A 13,583-nucleotide genomic window follows, 5' to 3' on the forward strand; every position below is an offset into this window, starting at 1 on the left:
AAGTATGATAATCTCTAGGTCCATCCATCCTGTTGCAAGGTCATTAGTTCATTCTTTTTCATGGCTAAGTAGTACTCCATTGTATACAGGTACCACATCTTTATTCATTCATCTGTTGATTGACATTTAGATTGCTTCCAGGTCTTGGCTATTGTAAAGAGTGCTACTACAAATATTGGGGTACATGTATCTTTTCAAATTAGTTTTCACCTTTTCCAGGTTTTTGCCCAGGCATGGGACTGCTAGATCACATGGTAATTCTATTTTTAGTTTTTTAAGAAACCTCCATACAGGTCTCCACAGTGACTGCACCAATTTACATTCCTACCAACAGTGTAGGAGGGTTCCTTTTTCTCCACATTCTCTTTAGCATTTGTTATTTGTAGACTTAATGATGGCCATTCTGTCTGGTGTGAGAAGGTACCTCACTGTTGTTTTGATTTGCATTTCTCTAACAATTAGCCAATAGCGAGCATCTTTTCATGTGCCTGTTGGCCATCTGTATGTCTTCTTTGGAGATATGTCTACTTGGGTCTTCTGCTGAACCCATTTTAGAAATGAAGGAGTCAAAGTTCAGGTAAAACTTAAGAGTCCCCTCTCACACTGGTCTCCTGGCCCCCAGCGCAGCTTGGTTTCCATTACACCAGAAGTGGAGGGTCTCCAGGCTTCTAAGACTGTCCACCAGGACGGTTCCTAACTCCTCCAATAGGACGTCATAGACATATAGTCCTGTGTGATGCAGGTTAAGTGTTTGCTAGATTCACGTCTGTTTGGAGCAAAGTGGCACTTTCTTCTGGCAGTTGGGTGCACTGTTCTCTGGAACAAACTGAACTTCTTTCTAAATGAGCATTTTCCTCCCTGATTTTGGCTGTAATATCCCAGATTCCCTCTGAATCCCAGACAGAATACATCCCATGTGAAAGTGAAAGTCACTCAGTCATGTCTGACTCTTTGCAACCGCATGGACTATACAGTCCATGAAATTCTCCAGGCCAGAATACTGGGGTGGGTAGCCTTTCCCTTCTCCAGGGGATTTTCCCAACCCAGGGATCGAACCAAGGTCTCCCACATTGCAGGCTCATTCTTTACCAGTTGAGCCACAAGGAAAGCCCAATACATCCCATAACATCATCCTATAACAGAATCCCAATTATTTACAAGTGTCTTTCTGACACCCTGAAGACGTGAGGCTCAGGACAGCAGTAGACAGGGCCCTCCATGGCCACCAACTTATCTGAGCTGGGGCTTTGCACAGCAAGACAGGACCTGTCAGAATCCCAGCTTTTTACAGTAGGGATACCCACCCAGGTCAGACTCTCTTCTACAAACATTCTCTCTCTGTTGTCTCAGCTCATACTCTGAGCAATAACTGAGAATGAGCCCAAGAATGATCTCAAAACCCAAGCCCTGAAGACACACACTTCACTCCCAAGAGACTTCCAGCCTTTGCCTCGAGTCTGTTCTGGAAGCCACCAGTTATATGATTTTATGATGTTTCAGAAGCAGAAAGTTAGAACTGAAGGAGGGGAAGGTGAAAGGATATGGGGACAAAGGGAAGTGGTAAATGAGACAAAGGGAAAAGTTGTAGGTGAAACCTTAATGATGGTGATGACATGCCATAAACTGGGGAGGGGGTCTCTCAGCACCCCACACCCAAGATGCTGTCAAGGGCATAAACTGGGCACACGGCTAGCTAAGGCCCCTTAACATAAACAAATGACCTGAAACATTTTTAGGCACACAGGGGGATGGTATGGACAATGAAGACTGATCATGAAGGCGGTAAAGGTCACTGGCATCCTCTGTTTAAGGTAGAAAAGCCCATATTTCAGGTCCACTTTCATCAAAAGGATACAAAGTAAGTAACTTTGGGTAGAAAGCTAAACTTCTGTTATCTGAAGACTTCCTTCTGGAAAGCTGATGCCCTGATAGCAGCAGATAACCAGATGTTTTGATGTAATATTCCTATTTCAATAAGAAGTAAGTGCCACTGTCCCAGAGCCAGCTCCTGCATGGGCACCTGGGGCAGCTCCTACCTCCCTTGGCCTCCTGAGGTGCTCGACCACCCCAAAGGGCACAGGCCTCTCCTCTTGTCTCAGTGACCAAGGAATCCAGGAGCTCCAGAGCTAGCCCCTGAGGGTCTAGTCATATTTCCCCCTTCCTTACGGGGTCAGCAGGCCGCCCTGCAGGGACGCCAGCCACACACCTGCCCCTTGAACTCGCGCCTCTCAAAACCTCCCTCGTGCCTCTCAAAACCTCCCCCACCCCAATCCATTTGAGCCACCCTCTCCTCAGACGCACAGAGGAGCCTTCAAGGAACAGAACACTCCACAAACAGTAACTCTGGAGAGGCCAGTGGCCTTTGGCCTGAGGTCTATACAATTTTGGCAACCCTTTATATAGGAATATTTACATACTTATGAATACAAAATGAGATGCCAAAATAGTTATTTTAGAATAAACTACCACAGCAAAGTGCAGTCTAAAAAGCTGACAGAAGGGACTTCCCTGGTGGTCCTGTGGTTAACACTCTACGCTTGCACTGCACGGGGGCACAGGTCTGATCCCTGGTGAGAGAACCAAGATCCTGCATGCTGCACAGCAAAAAAAACCGCTGACAGATACTGGCACCATCACAAAAGCTGGGAAACACCACAGTATTGTCACCTGAGTGCCTGCCACAGCTCTGGGATACGCCCCAACATCCTGTCTTGAGCACGCTGACTGGCTGCCCCTCTAAGATGCGGCGCCCCAGCAAAGCTCTGGCCTTGGCTCTCATCCCTGGTCATATTGGGCTGACATGGCGGGGGAGCCACTGTGGGGCAGAAGCACCTGCTCCCTGCGGCACAGCCCCAAGATGACTCTCCTGGAAGGGGTCCACCATCCTCCTTGTCAGGGGGCCCGTGTCCTGTCCCTTCCCCAGGCTGCCTCCCCATCTTAGAACCTGGAGGGTGGAGTGTGGCCTGCAGGAAAGTCCACTGGAGCAGAAGGAATGCCTCCCTGTCACTAGTGACTCCCACAATGCCAGTTGGGGCTTCCACCCACTGGATGGTTTGTGTGAAACAAGGGACATGAAATGGAGCCCCTTCCTTTAAGATCCTCTAACTAAACAAACACACATCCACCAGTGTCTGCCTGCTAACCCTTCTGCTTCTCCCCAGTAGACCACAGAGAAGGAGGAGCACTGGGTTGCAGCTCCCAAAAGGTCTCCATCACAGAATGTTCTCTCTGAGGAAGACTCAAGTCTGGCTACTGCCAGAACCAAAACCATCTGGGAAACGACGTCTGTGTAATGACAGGTGTGAACACAGCAGCACACATGCCATCACGATAAACCTGGTGGTGGGGGGGTAAACCTCCCACGGAGACAGTCATCAGGTTCCTCAAGGTCAGAGTGAAAGTCACTCAATTGTGTCCAACTCTTTGCAACTTCATGGTCTGTAGCCCACCAGGCTTCTCTGTCCATGGAATTCTCCAGGCCAAGAATAAGAATACTGGTAGCCACTCCCTTCTCCAGGGATCTTCCCAACCTAGGGATTGAACCTGGGTCTCCTGCAATGCAAGCAGATCCTATACCATCTGAGCCACCAGGGAAGCCACATCAAGGTCATAGTAAAGGTGCTAAAATTCTGGCAAACAATAGTCTAGGAATTACTACGTTTGAAACTTTTGACAACTACAAGCTCTTAGAAGTCACAGTCTGGACAACTAGCACGCAAGTGAGAGGGACACATGGGGACTGCAGGGTGGTGGGAACTCACTGATGGACCCCCAGGCACAGCCCCACCCCCCCATCCACCTGGTGGGATTTCTCAGCTCAGGGCCGGGGCCCCAGGAGGAGAAAAGGAGCCAGGGATGCCTGCTGAGGGGTGGGAGGGGACAGGTTTCTCCCCAACATGCCTCCTGGCCCAGGCTGGGCCTGATCTGGGGCACCCGATCTTGCTTGGAAGTTTCACTGCAGGTGCCCTACTGGGCCAACCTCAGCCCCCGAGCACAGTGAGGAATGTCCTCTGACCAAAACACATTCTTCCCGTGTCATCTTCGGTCAATCAGACACCCTTTGTGCATGGAGAATTTTTATTTATGTATTTTCTCATGCCACTGCGCCAATACAGTGAAGAAACATCAATAAATGACACTAATTTTAAAAAGAGTAACAATTAAAATGATTTTTTAAAAGAGGTAACTGGGACTTCCCTGGTGGTCCAGTGGTTAAGAATCCTCCTTCCAATGCAGGGGAGGCAGGTTCGACCCCTGGTTGGGGAACCAAGACCCCACTTGCCAAGGGGCCACTGAGCCAGCACACACAATGAAAAGATCCTGAGTGCTGCAGCTGAGACTCAACGCAGCCAAAAAAAAGAAGTCACAATCCTCTCCCAAAAACCAAACTCTGAAGCCATTAGTTCCATTTCTGAATTCCACTGAGGAGCCCTGACCCAGAAACAAAAAACAGACAAGGGGCAAACATGGATGTATCCCCTTGGACCTTCGTCATGAGAAACTGTCCCCTCTAACACCAGTGTCCTCCAAGGCCCAAGCCAGAACTAGTAGGGGCCACCCATCGGCTTCTTCCTTGAAATGAAATTTGAGAGTTACTTTCAACCTCCCTTTGCTGCTGCTATGTCGCTTCAGTCGTGTCTGACTCTGTGCGACCACAGAGACAGCAGCCCACCAGGCTCCGCCGTCCCTGGGATTCTCCAGGAAAGAATACTGGAGTGGGTTGCCATTTCCTTCTCCAATGCAGGAAAGTGAAAAGTGAAAGTGAAGTCGCTCAGTCGTGTCCGACTCTTTTAGACCCCATGGACTGCAGCCCACCAGGCTCCTCCGTCAATGGGATTTGCCAGGCAAGAGTACTGGAGTGGGGTGCCATCGCCTTCTCCGCAACCTCCCTTTACCATTAAGCAAATCTCATAAGGTGATAACAACAGCAGTTAAACTGGTAGCAGCAAGTCCTCAGGCTACACCTGCCCTTATCTGGAAGCTCTGAGCTATTCTCTTACTGAGCAAAGCCAAGAAAAAAAAGTGTTTTTTTAAGAAACAACAGTTGTACTTATTGTCACATTACGAGAGTTTCCTGGCAAACAGCACCAATACACAGGAGAGAACGTAAATGAGGAAAATACAGTCTCACACATCACTGAAGCCATTTGAAGTTTATTCAAGTTTTTACGCAAAAGGATTTGTTAGAATCAGTGGCATTCGTGAACATTTCTCACCACTTCAAGACTGAAGGAGGGAAACCACCGCTGTAGTACCGGTTTCTACAGTGCCGATGAACGACAGCTCACAAGCTGTAGAAATGAGCAGTCCAGCGGTGGCACAGAGGAAAGGGGGTGTATTTGGTTTGGAACTGGTCATCAGGAGGTGCTCCCAGGACAATGCCTTCATGTCCACAATCAAGTCTGACCCACCAAGAAGCATTACCTTGGATACCAGTCACTCCTGCAGAGATGGGGAGCTGGAGGGAAGATGCCCTTGGTGGCAGCGCCTGGCACTCTGGCCACCTCCCTTCTCTACCTTTGGGGCAGCTGCAGGTTAAATGCAGCCCACCCTCCACTGGTCCCTTGGTTCACACCAATTTCTAGTGCAGCTGCATCCAGCTATGAAGTCTAACTTTAGGGTGAGAAAAGCTTTCTCCTGAGATGTCACATACTTTATATACGAGGCTGGGAAAATTGGTCTGAAGCTATTCCAGGGTAGGAGAGCCTGGCCACAGGGGTCCGGTTAGGATCTAGGGACCAGGACTCCGGCCTCCCTCCTGAGCTCAGGTGACGAGATTCCTCATGATGCTGAGGGAGGACCCCCTGTACCCGGATCCAAAGTGATTCCAGTGGTTTAAGTAGTGGAAGAGCTGATACAGCTTCAGGCGCTTCTCAAAGCCTGGAGCCTTGGGGATTTTGCTGTGGTAGGCGGAGTAGAAGGCGCTACTGAAGCCCCCAAACATGCCAGCTATTGCCAGCTCATACTCCGAGTGGCCATAGAAGGAAGCAGGGTCAAAGATGATGGGCCCAGAGGAATCCTCCGCTACGTTTCCTCCCCAGAGGTCTCCGTGGAGCAGGGCTGGGATGATGTCCAGATCATGGAACAGGTCGGGGATCTTTAACTGCCAGGGTAAATGCAGCCTCAGCAAAGTGATCGATGCGTGTGGGAGGGACACATGGGCTTTTTTGAGTGTGGCTCCCGGTGCCTGGTTGGTACACAGACACACCCACCTCCTGTCCTGACCCACACCAAGGTGGCTGCGTTGGCCACAGCACCTGCAGGACATGATGGGCACAGGTTGGGGTCGGGGGGGAGGGCGCGGGGAGATGGACACTCACCTGCAGAGCAGCCCAGAGCTCACGGGCCTCCCTGTCACCAGACCTCTGCTCTACCAGGTCCATCTGGGGCTGAATGCGCTGCCGGGCATAGAAAGTGACCCAGTCCTGCTGCCAGTCGTTCACCTGTGTGGGTGACAGCAGAGCTCAGGGGAAGGTGCCAGAGCCAGGGTTGGGAGGGCTGACCCCCAGAGGCGCCACTACAGGGACAGGTGTGAAGCAGGGGAGCTGACCCGGCAGCCTGGGGTCTAGAGGACATGCAGGGACAGCAGGCACCTGGACAACCTCCCACAACACCTCAAGATCTGAACCAAGTGGACAGTGCCCTGTAGGTTACTCAGTGCGGCCCTCCCAGGGAGCTGCTTGCTTCTCCTCGGGGGGCATGGCCACCATCCTACCCACTTGCCCCAAGTGTGGCTCCCTGGGCTGAAACCCCCAGGGCAGCCAACCTCAAAATCATAAAACGCAAACTTATAGTTCCTTTCCATTGCACTACCTTTAGGAGTCTCCAATTTAAAATCAAACACTGTTTAACTTTCTATTTTCAGCCCCCTTGGTATCCAGCATCCTGTTAGTCCTTCCTGGCTCCTTTGAGCTGACCTAGCATGTGAGGTGGAGAAGGTAATGGCACCCCACTCCAGTACTCTTGCCTGGCAAATCCCATGGACGGAGGGGCCTGGTGGGCTGCAGTCCATGGGGTCTAAAAGAGTCGGACACGACTGAGCGACTTCACTTTCACTTTTCACTTTCACGCATTGAAGAAGGAAATGGCAACCCACTCCAGTACTCTTGCCTGGAGAATCCCAGGGACAGGGGAGCCTGGTGGGCTGCTGTCTATGGGGTCGCACAGAGTTAGACATGACTGAAGCGACTTAGCAGCAGCAGCAGCAGCAGCAGCAACATGTGAGGTGGACACTCTCCATGTCGACCTCTTTCATTAGCAAAGAAAAAAAAAAGGAGCAAAGACCGTTCACCAAATTTCACCAAAAATGAGGCTGTTTCTAAATGGTTGACGCGACTAGGAAATACGGGCAAAGCACTGGTGTCACTCACCTGGGGGAGGTACCCGCAGCACGTCACCACGTCAAACCCGAACTGGGCTACAAAGGGCCGTGCCACCAGCTCATCTCTTCTTCCTTTCGAGCAAAAGGAAACCAGAGAGATGACAATCCCCCTGCTCCCCTGGGGCCTGCTCTGGAAGTCCAGAGAAGCTCTGAGGCCTGACCTCAGCGTGCCCTTCTCCACTCCGGATCCTCTTCCAGAGACAGACAAGGGTCCTGGCCTCCATGCACTATCAGGGCCCAGAACAGAGCTTGCCCCATCAGAGTCAACGATCCAGGACATCCACTGCTTCCCAGGAGAGGCATCAGAGGAGCGACAACAACCCTGTGTCCCAACAAGGAGGGAATCCACCCCATGACCCAACAGCAAAGAATGGCTTCCAGTGGCCACTTTAGCATCTGTCACTTATGGGAGATAAGCCACTGTGCTTGTAAAAGGTCATCCTCTGCAGCTTCCCAAACTCAAAGCAAATCCTGAAGGCCTGAACTACATGTGGGTGGAGGTGACGAGGCTGTCTTTTCTAATTTATTTTTTGGCCACATGCCATGAGGGATCTTAGTTCCATTCAGGGATCGAATCTGTGCCCCTTGTAGTGGGAGAGTCTTAACCGCTGGATCTTCAGGGAATTCCCCTAGGACAGTACATTCTTGGTCATCTGTTCCTGCTGTGTCTGCTACTTTGCCTGGCGGAGAAACCATCTGGGCTACACATGAATTATCCAATGTCAAAGGATGAAAATCCTGGAAGACACCCTCAGTGCCACCACCACACTAGGCTCTCTAAAAAGGTCAGTCGTGAGGGCTCTCATTCTGAGCCTCATGTGTGACTGTTCCTAGAAGAAAAGGCATGGTATGGTAAGCCAGAGAAACTTGGATAGGCTTTCTTCTGGAGAGTGAGAGATCAAAGGAACTATAATATGATGGAGTTTCGAGTTCCAGAGATATTTCCTGTCTTTCAAATGCATTTTTGAAACAACACACTAGTTGTATTCACTGTTTACTGCACACCAAATATGCAGCCTTGGGTTTACACTCCTTTCCTGTGGCAGCAACACAGGTCTGCCCACACACAGCAGCAGCACAACTCTGCCCACACACCCATACTGGCCAGATGTCTTCCTCTGTCTGGTGGGGGGCTGTCCCCTCGGGCCCACAGCCGTACCTACTATGCCAGCCTCCTTCTGGAGAGTCTCTCCAAGCCTCTTGTTGTCTAGGTGTAGATCTGCCAGCTGGGTGCCAAGCTTTGCAGCATGACTGTGAAACCAAAAGGCAGGCACTAAACATGTGGCACAAATGGGGACCCACCTCTAACTGAAAGATCTCAAGCGACATGAAGCAGGTGAGGCAGTGAGAAGAGAGTCTCTTCTGGTGAAGCAAGGGGGAACAGAGGACCTCACAGGAGCATCCTCAAAAAAGGATCTCATCAGTCCTCTGTCAGCATCTCAGCACAGGATTCCTCTCCTGTTTGCCTTTGGCCCTCAGAGTACATGATGCTCATTCTGCAGGACCCAGGGATGTGTGGGGGTCACGGGTTTCTTCTATCACATCCTGCAGAACTGTAGCCCCAACTGCAAGCTTCCCACTCAGAGGAAGGACAAAGCCACCCAGGGATGAAGCTGCCAGGACGCACCTGCTCAGATGCCGCATGTCCAAATGCTCCATCACCAGCATGCTGCCACCTCCTGGGGCGTCAAGGACCTTGATGGGTTTGGGCACCTTCACTGTGCCTGTCCTTAGGATGGCAGTTAAACTTGCCACCTCGCCTTCAAACATCCTTCTGGCCTGCCAGAGAAATAACAAGGGAGGGGAGGAGGAGGGAGAGCAAGGTTCTGTGTGGACATGTTTTCTCCAGCACCACAACCAAGGCTCTCTGCAGACTCAACAGAAAGGACAGCTTTTTCGCCTTTCAGTACAGCAGATTATACCTTCTGAAGCTGCGTAGGAATTAAAGGGATTGTGCTTGCCAGTTTTGTGTATGTTTATGTTGTCGTTGGGCTTCCCAGGTGGCACAGTAGTAAAGAACGCATCTGCCAACGCAGGAGACAGATTTGATTCCTGGGTCATGAAGACCTCCGGGAGAAGGGTGTGGCAACCCATTCTAGCATTCTTGCCTGGAGAATCCCATGGACAGAGGAGCCTAGTGGGCTATGGTTGCAAAAGGGTTGGACACGACTGAGCACGTATGCCATCACTGATCCCCGTCTCTCCAGAGGGAGGAACCTACGCCTGGTGCGCAACTGGACTGTGCATGGGTCCTCCTCGCACAGGACCTCAACCATAATCCTGTCCCACTCGGCCCTCAGGCACAGGTGGCCCTCAACTGTAGGTGCCACCAAGCTGGGGACACTTCTCACCTGAATGGACCATCAAATCCTATGGCATCTCCTAGCACCGGACACTACTTCATCACCATCGCCTTTCCCATTTCTAGTTCAAAAGTCCTTGCTCCTGCTTTTGGAAGGCAAATCTCACCCTGGAACACACTCCAAGCTGTCACCCCACTTCCTGAGTGACAGCCCCACAGGGTCTGGCTCTGCCCACTCCCCTGCACCCTCATCTGAGCCCCTACCCAGGCTCCACCCCCACACTTCTAGGCCGGCACACACATTTTGCTCCTGGATTATAGCCTCAGTTCCTCAGAGATCCCCAGCCGCCTCCAGCCTGTAGACCTCCAGATGCCATGTCACCTCTGCGTGGAACACCCCTCCCCATTCTTTTTGCTAAGTCAGCCCCCTCCTTGTCATGCTTCACATTTCAACTTAATAAAAATTTTTATTTCTCAGAGAAATCTTCCCTAACTTACCAGGTTAGGTAATTCCTCCTCTTTAAAGTATTTTTTTTTTTTTTTAGAGTAAAATTTCTACAGACATATAAGAAGAAAACTGCAAACTCAAAAGCATCCAACTCTAATTCTCCCAAAATCAGCACATCCACATGACAGCCGCCTGGCACTCCTTTCCGCCCAGACACTGCCGCCCCACCAGTGCATCTGTCCATCTGTTTTGTTATCTACACAGAGGCAGACAGTCAGGCCTCTTCATTTCACACTGCATTTGTAATGCTGTTGCATCAAGAGAGTTTATTATCCCTGTTCTGTAGAGCAAAGGTTCTAAAATGTGTTCGTCCAATGAAGGACGCTGGGCTTCCAGTTTGGGTTCACTACAAACAGTGACCCAGGATATTCTTCTACTTCTATCCCTCATAGTTACTAATTCTGTGACCTTGGTTTCCTCATCTGTAAAATGGAGTTATTAACGGTACCAATTTCATAGGTTTGCTGCTGTAATTAACTGAGTTAGCAGCTAATAGTTAACACAGTCCATTCTAAACACTTTACAAATTATTAGTACACCACCTTGGGGAGCTAAGGTTGGTGAGAAGTAAGATAAGAACTGTGTCTTAAGGAGAATTTTCATAGCATTCTCTGAAGATGAAGGAACACACCTGGGCCCAGGATGTACTTTGTACTAAAGCACTGCTGTGCAGCATAAAGTAAGGAATCGAATTTTAAAAAATTTTTATTTAAAAAAAAAATGCAGGGAGAGGTGAAGAAGGGTCTGTGAACCCAGCTAGAGCCAAGGCTCCCTCACAGAAGTGTCTACTACCACACAGTCCTAAGTGTCTAACCCTAAAACCACTCCTCCAGAGTGGGACCAGGGCAAAGTAAGCATCAGTTGGGGTGCAGAGTTACAAAAGGTCCAGGACTTAGGAGAGGAACATGAGAGAAAACCAAATATACAAGCATGCAAAGGACAGATAAGCATAATGAGGAGGAAAAACTCAGACCAGGTCATTCGAGCAGAGAGTGAGAAGGAAAACAGAAAAGCAGCTGTGTAGTCTTCACTTAGAAGAGTCCAGAAGACATTTCACCTCCTAAAATACAAAGCATAAAGAGAGTCCTATTTTCCACACAATCAGCAAATGTTTCTGCTATAGCCGGTACATCTGCATAACTCACACAAGTATCTATCCAAGCAAACTAGAAAGAGACCTGTTTGAAACTATCTACCAAAGGATTAGAAAGAACTTATGTGAAGACTAGCAAAAATAAAATAGACCCTGATGACAAAATAAAAAACAACAACTTGAAGAAATAGTAGCAGAAAGACAACGTTTAAAAAGCACTGCTGAGTGGTTCCATTTTAATTGCTGGAAACCATTTGCTTCCCTGTAATCCATACCAAGTTTTGAATTATTACAAATGCTAATGACAGTGAAAATACAGACATGAAAAGGACGGAGCCACATAATAGAAAAAGAACTCTGAGAAGGCCTGTGATAGAAAGGAAGGAAGGACACCTCCACTACATTAGTACTGCTAGGGGGAAACCAATGGAAAAGAGCAACTTCAAGGACCGTTATTTGCCAAATTCCTATAGAAGGGATGTACAGGATGACATGGAGCTGATCTCTGTAGAACAAAGAGTTGAAAGCTGGTCTTGAGAGAACAGCATCTATCCAGAAAGAGATCATCCCACACTATGCAGGGTGGGATTCTCTGAAGGGCTGAGGGTGTGCAACACACAGGTCCCGGTACTGGGGTCAGTGCCTTCAGCCCTATTTGAAACAAGGTATTGCCAGTCCTGCTCCCTGCCTACTAGAGCCATCCGGGACCTCCCAGCTAACATTACAGGCACGACCCACCCAAAGCGTGCAAAGAAGGGACATCCCAGAGTAAGTAAACTTCAGCAGGGAGGCTCACCTATTTTATACTCGAACACTTGAGAAAACGTTCGGATATAAACAGAATGGAGGGGTGGCCCTAGGGATTGAATGTGGCTCCCGAAAATTCACAGGTTGAAACCTAACCCCCAATGTAATGGTGTTAGGAGGCGGTGCCTTGGGAAGTGACCAGGCCACAGGGGTGGAGCCCTCATGGGAAGATTAGAGCCCCTGTAAGAGATCCCAGAGAGCTCTCCTGGGCCCTCTGCCACATGGGGTCACGGGGAGAAGTGGCCTTCACACCAGGATAGGAGGCCTCACCACGTTCTTGGACGTCCAGCCTCCAAGACCAGACCCCGAAAAGCACATGTTCGGGTTTAAAGCGGCCCAGAGTGCGGGAGTGTTACACTAGCCCTGAGGACGAAAGCCTCATTACTGCCAATACTCAGAAAGGGTTTTGATCTCTGCAAGTTCAAATAAACCCCAAGACAAGGGGTTTCTGTTACCTGTCCTTATTCAAAACTCGCCAAACAATGGACTTTCAAGGCAGCGGCCACCTAGGTCGCGCAGGAAAACCATCCACAGCGTCCCAGTAGTGGCAGAGGCTCGCGCCGGACCGGCCTGGACACGCACCGACCTCCCGAGGGTTCGAGGGGCCGCAGAGCTGAGCCGCGGAGGCCCAAAAAGTCCAAGCCGGCCCGACGATGACATGGGTGACCGAGCGCCTCCTCAGCCAACGGCCCAGGCTCGGACACGGACCCCAACTCCAGACCGGCCCCCACCCGCGAGCCCGGACGAGGGCCTAGGAACACGGACCCTCGGCCCGGCCCCGCCCCCCAACCCGCACCCGCGGCGACCCTGACCTCCGGCTTGGAGTTCACTTTTACAAACACTCGCCCCTTGTCCGTGTCGTAACTCTGGCCCTGGCTAATGCATCCGCCACCCGAGTGACCCGTGGCCTTGACGGAATCGCAGCCCAGCTCCCGCTTCAGTAGCTCCTCCATGTTCCCCGCGCCGGGGCCGCCGACCCGCCTCAGGCCGCACGCAGGCGCCGCGACGCCACGGCGGCGCGCGGGGATTGGTTGAGGGGCGGGACCGGCCGGAGCGCGCGGGGATGGAGGGGCGGGGCGACCTGAGGTCGGGGCGGGGCCGTGTCGTGCTCCCGCAGCCCCGAGACCCTGGTGACTCTCCCTGCCAGGGGCCTCGCCGAGACCTTTCCCCTGACCTGACCTGTGACCTGCCCGTGACACTGCGTCCTGCTCCGGCCCCTCATCACCTCACCGGCTCCAGGTCTGAGCATCACCCCTCCCAGAGACTTTCTCGACCTGGACGCTTCTGTAACATCCTACAGAATGCTGTCGTTTGTTTGTTTGCAGGGCTTCCCAGGTGGCGCTAGGGGTAAAGAACCCCCCCACCCCCACCCCCACCCCGCGCCCCCTGCCAATGCAGGAGACCTAAGAGACACGAGTTTGATCCCTGGGTCTGGAAGATCCCTTGGAAAAGGGCACAGCAACCCACTCCAGTATTCTTGCCTGGAGAATCC

The 13,583-nt window shown here is 51.0% G+C and overlaps 1 protein-coding gene across 4 annotated transcripts; it reads right to left on the minus strand.

The window, feature by feature from the left end:
• Nucleotides 1-5,138: 5,138 nt before the first annotated feature.
• Nucleotides 5,139-13,098, minus strand: FN3KRP (fructosamine 3 kinase related protein). 4 transcript variants are annotated; one of them, XM_019982191.2, is made up of 6 exons: nt 12,904-13,098; nt 9,009-9,160; nt 8,541-8,632; nt 7,371-7,453; nt 6,321-6,443; nt 5,139-5,458 (listed from the first exon to the last, which is right to left on the minus strand). In XM_019982191.2, exons 1-6 carry the CDS (start codon nt 13,042-13,044, stop codon nt 5,285-5,287), a joined length of 765 nt encoding a protein of 254 aa, XP_019837750.2. In that variant the 5' UTR covers nt 13,045-13,098; the 3' UTR covers nt 5,139-5,284. The 4 variants fall into 4 exon arrangements, with proteins under 4 accessions (XP_019837750.2, XP_019837747.2, XP_019837751.2 ...); XM_019982188.2 differs by having other exon boundaries at nt 5,139-6,103; nt 12,904-13,097; XM_019982192.2 differs by having other exon boundaries at nt 5,139-6,103; nt 9,009-9,155; nt 12,904-13,039.
• Between the last annotated feature and the right edge of the window lie 485 nt (nt 13,099-13,583).

The sequence above is a fragment of the Bos indicus genome, chromosome 19 (assembly GCF_029378745.1).
Source record: "Bos indicus isolate NIAB-ARS_2022 breed Sahiwal x Tharparkar chromosome 19, NIAB-ARS_B.indTharparkar_mat_pri_1.0, whole genome shotgun sequence".
Classification (NCBI taxonomy): Eukaryota; Metazoa; Chordata; class Mammalia; order Artiodactyla; family Bovidae; genus Bos; species Bos indicus.

Excerpts from the sequence above, each read along its gene's own strand:
- FN3KRP (XM_019982188.2), bottom strand. The coding sequence starts at position 13,044 with ATGGAGGAGCTACTGAAGCGGGAGCTGGGCTGCGATTCCGTCAAGGCC. Across the intron at positions 9,161-12,903 it reads AAGTGAACTCCAAGCCGGAG|GCCAGAAGGATGTTTGAAGG; the intron begins GTCAGGGTCGCC and ends TTTCTCTGGCAG. Across the intron at positions 6,104-6,320 it reads AGCTCTGGGCTGCTCTGCAG|TTAAAGATCCCCGACCTGTT; the intron begins GTGAGTGTCCAT and ends TTACCCTGGCAG.